Consider the following 12,766-nt stretch of genomic DNA (forward strand, 5'->3'; position numbering starts at 1 on the left):
GTTATCGTGAATCAATGACAAGTCCTGATCTCCACTGGGTGAAATAATAAAATCAAGGTCTTAACCCTCTAAAGCGGCCCATTGTGCCAGAAAAGTCAAAAGACCCAGGTTCTAATTTCACTTGTGACGTTAACTCTCTCTGTGACTTTAGGCAAGTCACTTTGCCTGAATGGACCTCAATTTTCTCCTCAATAAAACAGAATTTTTAACAAAGTTTGGTTGAAAGTTCCCTTTCAGTTCTAACAGGCAGTGAAACCCTAAACTTTATGGGCCCATATCAAACAGTAACTTTGGAGTTCATATTAAACTGACACAGCACAATACCAAATGGTACTGACTTGTAGAAATAAACTAAAAGCAGAACTAGTTAAATTCAACAAAGGGCCTTACATTTTTTGTGGCACTTTTAAAAGTAACCATCTTCACAAGTCCATGTTTGGCCCTTGCTCTCTTGCTCAGTAGAGAGACTCCGGTAGTCTGAATACCAGAAGCAGCAGGAAAAGAAAATCCTAAGGGCAAGTTTATCTGGCAGTTAAACCCGGAAATTAGACCGCAGGGTCAAGGTTAGAGTCAGCCTAAAGTTATCAGAACTAGCAGAAGCATAAGGAGACACTTGGTTCACTTTTCTCCTTTAACTATTGGCTAATTACAGCAGTGGAGATTTTTGATTGGCTGAATCTAAAAGAGTCTGTACTGACTGGGTCATGACCAGTAAGCTTTGGGGACGAGACAGTTCCAGAGTATTTACACCTAGGTTTTTGACTATAACTCCGCTTTCTCCTTAGAGAGCACCGAACTTGCCGATCTTACCTGAGTCTGCGTTGCGCTAAGTGAGTCCTTGCTGGCCCGGTTTCCTCCTAAGGCTTGTGTATGAGCTTCAGATTTCTTTCTTTCCCTGTGAGATTCCAGTCTCAACCCACTCTCACCTCCTGTCTCGGTTCTCTTCTAATCCTTTCTCTGAGCTTCCTTCCTCAGTCTCCACCTCAAAGATGCGGAGATTTGGGTGCAATCGCCCAAAGGGACTGCGAGGGAGAGGCGCTTGTAAAGCTAAAGACATCTCCCCACGCCACCTCCCAGTTCCTCTAACTTCTACCCTTCTTCCCCCTTCAATCTCTTACAGGATTCCGCCCCTGGACCTTTTCCCTTCTAGAGATGCCTGGGATAGATCTCACATCGCGCTTCTCCCTGAGTCAAAACTCACTCCTTCACGGATTCCTGAGCTCCTACGGAGCGGAGCTACGGCCTCACCTGCCCCTCCGCCCCTGCTGGGTTCGGCAGCCCAAACGCCAGCACCCGAAGAAACAGGTGGTATTCGCTGACAGGAAGGGGCTGCCTCTGATCATCGTGCACAATTTTTCTTGTGATGTTACAAATCCTAAAGAAGAACTGCCGCCCCTGAGCAGAATGCTGCAACCGGTGCCAGCCTGCCCCAAGGAGGTGTCCAGCTATGCCCTTGGTTTCTCTCAGCCCTGGGATGACTACGATCGCTTCTGCAGGTGTCTGAAGACCCAGAAGGTGTGCCTGGAGCAGTGTGCCATCCAGGGGCGCTTCTTGCAAGGTACGGTTCAGGTGCACAACCTGGGATATGAGAAGATTGTGCAAATGCGCATCACTTTCGATGCCTGGACTTCGTACCTTGATGTGCCCTGTGTTTATGTGCCTTATCATTTCAGAGGTGAAGTAGACACCTTCACTTTCCAGGTGGCATTGCCCAGTGGTCTCCCAGGCCCTGCTGGCACCATCCAGTTCTGCTTCTCTTTTCAGTGTGCTCAGCAGATTTACTGGGACAATAACCAGGGTTATAACTACCACCTGAAGCCCTCAGACTTTCTTCTTGCACCCTGTTAGTAAGCATAGTTCTGAATCTCCCCTTTGAGCCTCCACAGATGGGCTGCCTATTTTCTTTGCCGACATCTAGAGGTTTTTCCTGTGACTAGCAGGGCTTTTACCTAGTCTGGGCATGAAGGCATGTTTTCTTTCCAATGGTTTCAAACTTTTCTGCTGCTAGAGTTACAGAAAGACTAATAAATACCTGAACTAAGTTACTAACTGGGCATAGAATTCAAGCGCTTTTCATCCTCCTCATACAAAACTGGAATCACCTTCCTGGCTTTTGTGTGAAGTTATGGGTGTTGTTTTAAGAAGTGAAGCTTCCTTTAGGAAGACACTGGCAGCACTGTTCTTTTGCAGAATTTTAGGGTTGATTTTAAACTGGGGGAGGGGGAACTTCAGTTAATGTTTTAATTACCTATATACTTTTATAGAGACAACTATGTGGCTTGGTGGATAGAGCACTAGGCCTGGAGTCAGGAAGACCTGAGTTCAGATGTGATCTCAACACTTACTAGCTGTGTGACCCTTGGTAAGTCACTTAACCTCCATTTGCCTTCATCCATGGAGAAGGAAATGGTAAACTACTCCAGTTTTTTCGCTGAGAAGAATGACTATTAAATAACCAATTGTTAGAGATCCAGGGTTTTTTTCCCCCTTCCTATTTAGTCATTCTCTACTAGGTCAAGCCAGCATCTGAAAGACTTTGCTGATAATAACATTGAATTAACTTCCTCCTCAGTCTTGTTCAGGGGAGTAGACCCTTTGTCTAGATTGCCCAAAGCTGGAGTGGTCTGGGAGTAAGAGGGACATAATCAGTTACTTCTCCCAGCCCCTCATTAGAACAGGCCCACCTAACATTATAATATCCATTCTCTCATTAATTGTTAACCAATCAGAGTTAATTGACCCATGTTTGGGAATACCCCCCCCATCTTCCAAGGGCAGATGGGAACTGCAAGAAGCCTCCAGGATCTGTCTTTGGTTCATGAGAGATGGCCAAATGACTAAGCCTTTTAATTATCCATTAGCACTAATTAATAAAATGATTAATTACCCAGAAACTATGTCTCTTGGACTTTGTATAAGTCATATTGCCAAGAAAAAACCCATGACAGTGTTGGTGTGCTATGGTCCACAGAGTCAGGAAGAGTTGGACAAAACTGAATAACGATAATCACATACTCTAGTAGAAAGTGCCTGTAGGAAAAAGGGTGCTTTTCTGGTCTTCATACTAATGACATGCTGAGTCCTTTTCTATTCCTTATGCTTTTACATTTGTGTTTTAATTTAAAATATTTTTCTAGCCCCTAAGCATTCTTCTACCTACAGAAGGATTTATTTTTTTTTAAATTTAACTGTTTGTGAGAGTAATTTAAATCTGCCTCTTACTTTCACATCTCAACTTTGTCTTTCTCTTGATTAAAAGATGTTATTCAAAATGGAAAATATATATTTAATAATTTATTCTATTAAAAAATAATTTATGTAGAGCTGCAATTCATGTAATATGTTGACATACTTGGCACCACTGTGACTCTAGTAAAATATCTTGGGCTATTTGAACTCTGGAAAAACTTTTCTAAGTTGAACTGATGATGAAAGAGCTTTAATAAAAGTTATTTTCTTATTCCTTGTTTGATTACTTTACTTGTCCTACAATTGCTTGCAGAAGTTAAATGCTTCATGAATGCAGTTATTTGCAATTGTTGGGAGTGAAAGTTATGGCGATGATGAGCAAGTTGCAATGGTTTTATTTCTCTGACTAAACTGCCCCCAGGAGGTTCACTTGTAGGGTGCAACAAGATCCATGCTCTGTCTGTATCCCTAGGAACAGTTATTCCTGCCCCTCATTCCCTCATCTCTGCCTATGTCTTTCAATTTTGACTCCACTGAAAGAAACTGGGGGAAATTTTGTGTCTAACTGCGTCTGAAGCAATGTAACCATAAGCTGGTAGCCGGGTTTGGACAGTAAATTTGCATGGCTCTCTATAGTTCTTCAAAGCACTGAGACTTCCTTATGGCTAAAGTCCTACTTTCCATAAATTACTTATATGTTGAGAAACCACAGTGTACACATAGTAAAAAGAAGACATAATCCTTGACCTCTTGGAGCTTTTTTTTTTCTATTGGTTTTATTATTTATTTTTTTTCAAAATGTTTTATTGATTTATTTTGAATTATCAACAATCGCTTCCATAAGCTTTTGAGTTTTAAATTTTTCTCCCCTTCCCTCCCCACCACACTCCCCAAGACGGCTTAATATAGGCTATACATATACATTCCTATTAAACATATTTTCACATCAGTGATGTTGTAAGTAAGAATTAGAACTAATATGAGGAACCACCAGAAAGTGGAAACAAAACAACAGAAGAAAAAAAATAGCAAATAGTATGCTTCGATCTGCATTTAAACTCCGTAGTTCTTTCTTTGGATGTGGATAGCATTTTCCATCCTGCGGCTTTTAGAGATGTCTTAGATCCTTGCATTGCTGAGAAGGGTTAAGTCTATCAAAGTCAGTCATCACTCAGTGTGACTGTTACTGTGTACAACATTCTCCTGGTTCTGCTCACTTCACTCAGCATCAAACCATACAAGTCTTTGCAGGTTTATCTGATGTCTGCTTGTTCATCATTTCTTATAGCACAATAGTATTCCATTACATTCATTTATCACATTCACAATTATGATTGCTATCTGTGTCTTTCTCTCTATCCTTTCCCCACACCCTGTGTATGCTTTTCTTTCTCCTTTCTCCTTTTCCCTCCTCACTAATGTTTTGCTTTTGACCACCGCCTCCCTCAGTCCCACCTCCCTTCTATTAGCCCCCTCCCTTTTCTTTCCTTTTTTCCCTCTGCCTATAGGGCATGTTAGATTTCTATACCTAATTATGTTATTCCCTTCTTAAGCCAAATCTGATGAGAGTAAAGGTTCAAACAATGCTCATCTCCCTCCCTTCTTTCCCTCTGTTGTAATAGGTTTTTGTGCCTTTTCCTACCCTTGTCTGACTCCTCCTTTCCTTTTCTCTCTGTACATTTTCTTATTTAGATCAGATTAATTCACTTACTTGGATCCATTTAACCTACTTGATAAGATTTTTTTGATCATTACATCAAAGTCAATTTATACCCACCTCCTTTATATATACCCCTTTAACATGGTGTAACGCAGAGAAAATGAGCATGATTTTTCAGGGGAGGAGACAGATATTCAATGAAATAGGGGACTTCCATGCCTTCCTGATAAAAAGACCAGAGCTCAACAGAAAATTTGATCTTCTAATACAAGACTCAAGAGAGACATAAAAAGGTAAATGGGACAGAAAGAAACAACATGTTATTAATAAGGGCAAACTGTTTACATCCCTACAAGATGACACTTGTAACTCTTGGTTTTATTTTTTAAATTAAATCTTTTTTCAATTAACAAGTATTTATTTTTTCTCCCACCTCCCTTCCAGTGAGGGAATATATTTATTTAAATAAATATAGTCAAGCAAAACAAATACCCACATTGGTTGTATCTAAAAATGTGCATCTTTAGTCTATCACCTCCTTGCCAGAAAGCGCATTCTCCATGATCAATAGGAGCTTAAATTCTGAGAGAAGACAAAGCCAACAGAACATATTTTGTTTTGCCTTAAAAAATATCCTGGGACGATAAATCATCTTTCAGAATATAAAATAAATAAAGGAACATAAATCACCAGCATTTTGTGCTTTGCCTACCAAAGTCAGCAGGAAGTGATAAAAAGAGGCCCAGTAGAGAAGAGAGGTGAGAAAAGTTCAGCAGGGTTAATGGCAGACATATGTAATACCCAGCAGGGAGTAAGGCTCAGCACAAAAGAATAATGTAATGGTACTGCCAGAAAATATGGGTATCTTTGCAGTCATAAATTGCCCCTCCATGAATGTTCTGTAGCAGTTTTATGCAACCCTCACATATACATTCCAGTAACTGGTGTCTCTTGGATACATAATACTTTCCCCATATGTCCTGACACACTCTTAAGGTTGGCTATTAGCTGAATATACCTGGTTCTTCCATGGTTACCTCTTCACTTCTGGATTGTGGAGGGATTATTAGTTTTGTGAGCAAGGGAATGATGACTCATTAGGAATAATTATTTAGGAAAGAGTGATTCTTTAGGAAGATTAATCTGGGAGCAGAATGAGAGGAGAGATTTGAGGCAAAGAGGCCGTGTACCAGGCTGTTGCAGAAATCTAGTGAATAGTTCAAATATGTTAACAGTCTGAGGTAGGGTGATGACTGTAACACTGGAAAAAAGGAAATTGTGAGAGGAAGTTGGGATGGTTTGGTGATGATAGTGACAGGAAAAGAGAAGTAAACAATGATTAAGATTTTGAGGTAAGTTTTTAAAGTGGTGGTCACAAAATAGAGAAGTCAGAAAGATCAAATTGTTTATATGTGATTGGGGGAAGATGATACTTTCAATGTAAGAAATGTTGAGTTTGAGGTGAAAATGTATCATCCAAGTAGATAACAATTCAATAGAGATCTATTTGACCATGTTACCTTTTTGTTCAAAAACCTTCAAGTGACTATCAGTACCTCTAAGACAGGTTCTTAGCATTTGTTTGTGTCACGGACCCCTTTTGGCAGTCAGATTAAACGTGTGACACTTCAGAATGTTTTTAAATGCATAAAATCCATAAGATTACATAAGAAACCAATTATGTTGAAACACAGTTGCCAAAATATATTTTATTTAAAGTTAATGAACACCAGGTTAAGAACCCTTGCCCTAAGATCAAATACAAACTCCTCAGCCCAGCAACTAAGGCCTTTCTAAATCTGGCTCCACCCTCCCTTTCCTGCCTCTACATTATTCCTTTTAATGAAGCCTTTGCCATAGCCAAGAACCATAACTATGGGGTGTGGCGATGAGCTTTTCCCAGCACTGAAATTTAAAGCATGTCAACATTCAGAATCCCTTGATTTCAAAGTTGTAAGAGACCTCAGCAGGCAGATCTGAACCCAAATCTGAAGAATCTTCTGTGCAACATACCCAACAAAGTCATTCATCCTTTGCTTGAAGACATCTGTTTTGGCCAGAAACCTGGAGGGTCTTTCCCTCCCAAACTGATTTTGGTTTTGTATTTTGCTTTACCTCATTTTTATTAAGCCTTACTCACTGAATGGGAATTGCCTCAAACTGAGACCTGTTAAAGACTTTACTTTAAGCTTGAAAAGACCAAAGTTCCCCCACAACATCCTGGGCCATCTCCAGTCATCCTGATCAACATTTTGCCACTGGATCTAGATGACTCTGGAGGAGAAAGTGTGGGTGGTGACTTTGCACAGCACTCCCTCACATAAATCCAATTCACTTGCAAGTCATGGCCTCTCCTTCCTGACCATTATGGTCCTCTTCTATAATGAAAGACAAATAAGAAACATCCAATGAAGACATCAAATGAATTTACTACCTCTCTTTTTTGTTTGTTAGTCAGTGAGCATTTGTTAAGCACCTACTGTATGCCTGGCACAGTGTTAAGGCCTGAGGATACAAAGAAAAGCAATAAACAAAACAAAACAGTCTCTGGCCTCAAGGAGATTACAATCTAATGAGGGAGACAAAAATGTACAAGCAAGTTATATACAAGATAAATAGGAAATAATCAACAGAGGGAAGGCACTAGAATTAAGGGGGATTGGGAAAGGCTTCCTGCGCAGAAGGTGGGATTTTAGCTGGGACTTGAAGGAAGCCCAGGAAGGTTGCAGTCAGAGATGAAGAGGGAGAGCATTCAGACATTCAGGGCATGAGGGAGCTGAGACATTCAGTGTTTTACTGTAGCGAAAGCCAGGAGACCAGGGTCTGGATTGAAGAGTAATGAGGGGATGGGGTAGGAGAATATAAGGGGTAAAAAGACTGGAAAGGTAGGGAGGGGGCTAGGTTACAAAGGGCTTTGAATGTCAAAGGATTTTCTAGTTCATCCTGGAGGTGATAACGAGCCAGTTTACCGAACAGGGGGTGACATAGCTACACCTATGCTTTAGGAAAATCATTTTGGTAGCTGAATGGAAGATGGACAGGAGTGGGGAGAGACTTGTGGCAGGTAAAGCAAGCAGTAGGCTAATGCAATAACAATCCAAGCCCGAGAAGATGAAGGCCTGAACCAGAGTGTAAAAGGACACTAGGAGGTGTTTTGAGACGTGCTGCAAAGATGAACCTTGGGCACAGATTGAACTGGGAGAGAGAAAGGCAGAAGAGGGTGCCTGTGTGGGTACTGGGAGGACGATCCTAAACACTAACACCGGGTCTGACCGCAAGGATAATGATTTCCGTTTGAGACAGACTGAGTTTAAGACGTGGGGACGTCCAGAGGCAGCGGAAGATGGGAGGCAGGTCAGCATCTCGGATCAGGTTAGGAGCGGGCTGGATAAACCGACCGAGAGTCGTCAGTATAGAAATGATCGATCCAAAAGCAGATGAGACTACCAAGTGAAACATTACAGAGAGAGGGGGCCTGGGCCCACTAAATGCAAAGCAGGCTGCGCACAGACTCAATAGGGATGGTTAGGAGACGGAAGGCACTGGGATGAGGAGAGCTGAGGGAAGGTTTCCTGAGAGGACCCGATATTGGTTGGGACTCCATTCTTTTCGGGAGAAAGCTGAGGAGTCAAGGTGACCCGGCCGGCCCGGCTGCTGGGCCTCTACGAGCTGTGCGGGGGGTGATCTGAAGGGAGTGTAGGCAGAAAGGGAGAGGGCCCAAAACTGATCGGAAGGGGGCTGCTGGGGACGCCGGGCCTCGGCTCCCAACCACCGCCGCCACGCCGGGCCTGGATTGAAGCAAGCGCGCGCCTCCCCATCGATCACCGCCCTTCAGCCAATTGTTGCCCCACTAGGGGGCGCCTCCGGCTCTAGCCTTGCGCTACTGGAAGACCGCTCGAAAGATGCACCCGCCCGCTGGCGGCGTTAGTGACGTCGGCACCGCCCTCCCTCCCTCCCTCCCTCTGCGCGGGCCACCGCGGGAAAGAAAGGGGGCGGGGGGCGGGGCGTCACGTCAAAGCGGCGTAGACAAAGGGCGGGCGGGCGCGTGCGCACACACTCGCCACCTCGTCTCTGGCTGGCGGTGGGGGAGGGACTGTGAACGGAGGGATCCTCAGGACCAGGACCTGGACCGGGTGCTGCACAGCCGGTGAGTATAACCTGGCCCGACCCTTGCCCTCCCAATATCGGTAACCGCCCAAGGAACAGAGAACAAGGTTGGGGAGAGGGAGGGTCAGGGGTCCGGCGTGGGTTAAGGGCTGGGGCTAGATTCTCGGGGGCCTCCCCTGCCGGCTGTGGAGCTCGGAGACACCATCGTGATCCCCCTGGGGTCCCCGGCGTGGAACATTCCGAGCTCCCCTTTCCTTCCTGGAGTGGAATCTTCCTCTCCCTAGCCGAGCTGCCAGTGCAGTCGGAGCCGGGGCTCCGGCATCCACGCTGGACAGGGAGGCGCCCGCAGCCGAGGCGTCCAATGGGGAAAGGCTTTCCCTTCCCCCCGCCCACCTCTCCTCTTCCCACCCTTCCTCCTCCTCCTAATGGACTCGCCTGCTGTTTCCTCCCCATCTCCCTCGGAAATCCTGCGCTGCATTGTTCCATTCTACGTGTCCTCGCCCTTCCTCCCAGCGTGCATTTTCTTTTTCCCTGTTCTGTGGTTGTACTAGGGGGGAGAGGTGAGGAAGGAAGGGAAAAGAGACAAAGTGTTCCTTTCCTTTGCTCTGGACCCTAAAGAACGGTTCACTGCTTTCCACTCTGGCACCGGGGAAGTTGAGAGGCCCAGTCCAAGACTTAGGGAATCCTCCCGCCTGAGGGTCTTAAGTGTGGCCTCAGATATTATGGCCTGCAGGGCTTCTGCTCTTGGAGATAGGCTTTTACAGTTTCGACTTTTGCTACGAGGGCATATACAGGCCGGGAACTTACTGTCAGATGCTTCACTGCATTTTTTTTTTGTGGTACATGTCTTGTAATTGACTGCGTGTCTTAGAGTTATTTCTTCTAGCTTGGCATAGTCATATTTCATCTGAAGAATTTGTTTTTCACTGATAGCTTAGACTAAACACACGTGTGCACACACATGTATGTATATACACACACATACATACCTATGTCTGTGTATATAGACACATATATCGGTATATTCTCTGCTGCATATCTTATAGTGACTGAATGTTCCTTTTCCTTATTTGGCACATCGTGTTGTTTTGCCCGAAGAATTTCTTTCACTGTTAAGTTTGCCAAAATTTGGAAGTCCTATGGGTAGCTACCCACCTGTGCTTAATCAGTTTCATGACCCATGTGAGGCTTGTTTTAATCTGCCTATATAAACTTGGTAACAAGTCTTATAATAATGCTAGTCCAGTCTTGTTTTCACCCTACCCATGACCTATTTCTAATTTTGCAATTCATGGTGAACTCTTTCTTGTGAAAAGTGTTATGGGGGAGGGGAGAGAGAGAGAGAGAGAAAACCTAATTCTATCCTTGTATGGTGTGTAACTTTATCTGTGTCTTAAACACAGTTTCCAGATATGATCCTTATGGAGAAACTCCAAAGGGGAGTAACCAAATCAGAGTGATAGAAGACACACTAAAAAGTTAAGGGCTTTTCATTCTGGAAAGACAGAGGCATAGAGAGATGATCATCGTCTCTAAAATTATGGAAAATGTGAAAAGCAGCTTCTAGTCTCTGGAAGCCGGCCTTCTTGAAGTCTTTCACCTTCCACGTACTGGCTCTGTGACTCTCGGTGTTATTGAATCTCTCCGTGTCCCAGACAATTCACTAAGACTATAAATTGGAGAGAAAGTGCCAACCTACACTGGTAGCAGCAGTTTCTCACCTAGAATCCTATACTGATGAAATCACAAATCTGGTAAAAAACAAAACAAAATAGAAACTTTAAAGATATATTTTGTTGTTGTTGAGTTATCTTTTTTTTTTCCAGTCGTATCTGAGTCTTTGTGACACCTTTTGTGGTTTTCTTGGCAAAGATACTGGAGTACTTTTCCATTTCCCTCTCCGACTCATTTTATAGATGAGGAAACTAAGGCAAACAAGGTTAAGTGACTTGCCCAGGGTCACACAGCTAGTAACTCTCTAAGGCCAAATTTGAACTCAAGTCTTCCTGACTCCATTCCTGGGGCTCTGTCCACTGTGCCACCTAGTTGCCCTAAGAGGTATATAGATGAAATTCACCATAAATCCCATAATACTAGAACTAGGGAGCATCTCTGGATGTTTTAAAGCACAATATCTAGAAAGAGAAATCTCTAGGATCAATGAAAAGTACAACCTTATATGCCTTAGCATAAAGATTTAGAACTCATGAAGACTTGTCTGGGGCAGCATAGTCACGTGAGTATCAATCAGCAGGTATTTATTAATTGTCAGCAGGTATTAAATCTATTGGGGAAACAGAAGTAGAATACAATATTTGTACAAAGGCGATGTCAGCAGGGGCCATAGGGAAGTACTGGCCAATTTGGGGATTAGGAAAGGGCTTATGTGGGAGGTGTGAGCTGATCTTGGAAAGGGTTAGGGATTCTGAGAAGCAGAAGTGAGGAGGGAGTACATTCAGTGGCATGAGGAACAGACAGCCTGTGCAAAACCACTGGAACAGGAGGTGAAATGGTGGAGTGTGAGGGACAGCTGGGAGGCCAATTTGACTGAAGCACACATGAAAGGGAAGGCTGTGTGATGAGTCTAGAAAAGTAGGCTGGAGCCATGTGATAAGCATGCTTTAAAATGCCAAATAGAGGAATTTGTATTTGATTGAAGGGGCAATAAGGAATCATTGGAGCTTTTTGAGCAGAGGATTGAGAGGCTTGTGCTTTAGGAACATCTCTGACAATTGTGTGGTGTATAGATTAGAGGAAGGAGAGACTTAGAACAGAAAGACCAATTAGGAAGCTATTGATAGAGCCCAATGAAGAGGTGATGAGGGCCTGTGATAAATGAGGGTGGTCTTATGATCGGAGAGGGGGGGATGGCTGCAAGAGGTGTCATGTAAGTCGAGTCATCAAGACTTGGCAGCTAATTGGATGTGTGATGTCAAGGGGAGTGAGGAGTCAAGGAGCACTCCCAGGTTGTAGTTTACAGACCTGGGTGACTATAAGGATGGTGCTACCTGTCAACAAGCATTTATTAAACATCATAGGCCAGACCACTGTGCTAATAACTGGGAAAAAAAGAAAGGGGGGGAAAAAAAACCAAACCAAACCAGTTCTTGCCCTCAAGGAGTATACTTTCTTATGAGGTGTGGGGGAGACAGGGCAGCAACATGTAAATAAATAGGTACATACAAGATAAATACAGAGTAGATAGATCTTACAGTAAGTAAAAATGTGGAGAAGGTACTAGAAGCTGGGGAAGAAAGTACAGGAAAGGCCCCATGCAGAAAATGGGATTTGAGCTGATTTCTGGAAGGCAGCCAAGGAAACTTAAGGTGGAGGTGAAGAGGGCAGAGCCTTCTGGGTATGAGAGATAGAGTGTCCTGTTTGAGAAACTGCTGTAAGTATGTATGCCAGTGTAGGAAGGGGCCAGGTAATGATAAACTTTAAATGCCAGAGGACTTTATATCTGATTCTGGAGGTAGTAATGGGGAGCCAGTAGAGCTCATTGGGGCTCTAGTAGTAGGGAGTAGTGGGTGACATGGTCAGACCTGTGCTTTAGAAAAATTACCTTGGCTTCTGCATTGATTGATTGGAATGGGGAAAGACTTAAAGCAGAAGACCTTACTATTATAGTAGTCCAGGCAAGAGGTGATAGGGCCCAAATCAGAGCTGTAGCTTTGTGAGTGGAGAGAATGAGATGTATGAGAGATGTTGTGAAAGTAGAAACAAGATTAGTAATGGATAGGATATATCTGGGCTGAGAGATAGTGAGGAGTTAAGGATTATACTGAAATTACAAGCCTAAATGACTAGGAG

General features: G+C 43.5%; 2 protein-coding genes across 2 annotated transcripts in view; both read left to right on the forward strand.

The window, feature by feature from the left end:
• The first annotated feature begins 419 nt into the window (after nucleotides 1–419).
• LOC110196430 (protein phosphatase 1 regulatory subunit 3C-like) lies at nucleotides 420–3,460 on the forward strand. Its single transcript, XM_020969662.2, has 2 exons — nucleotides 420–830; nucleotides 1,121–3,460. The coding sequence occupies exon 2, from the start codon at nucleotides 1,153–1,155 to the stop codon at nucleotides 1,846–1,848; it is 696 nt and encodes a 231-aa protein (XP_020825321.1). The 5' UTR covers nucleotides 420–830; nucleotides 1,121–1,152; the 3' UTR covers nucleotides 1,849–3,460.
• A 5,426-nt stretch (nucleotides 3,461–8,886) lies between these two features.
• GPAT4 (glycerol-3-phosphate acyltransferase 4) overlaps nucleotides 8,887–12,766 on the forward strand; it is a 37,817-nt gene continuing 33,937 nt past the window's right edge. Inside the window, exon 1 of the mRNA XM_020969591.2 lies at nucleotides 8,887–8,996. The gene's annotated coding sequence lies outside the window, so the exon portion shown is untranslated. The remainder of the gene's footprint in view (nucleotides 8,997–12,766) is intronic.

Source organism: Phascolarctos cinereus, unplaced genomic scaffold, assembly GCF_003287225.1.
Source record: "Phascolarctos cinereus isolate Bilbo 61053 unplaced genomic scaffold, phaCin_HiC Scaffold_2;HRSCAF=192, whole genome shotgun sequence".
NCBI lineage: Eukaryota > Metazoa > Chordata > Mammalia > Diprotodontia > Phascolarctidae > Phascolarctos > Phascolarctos cinereus.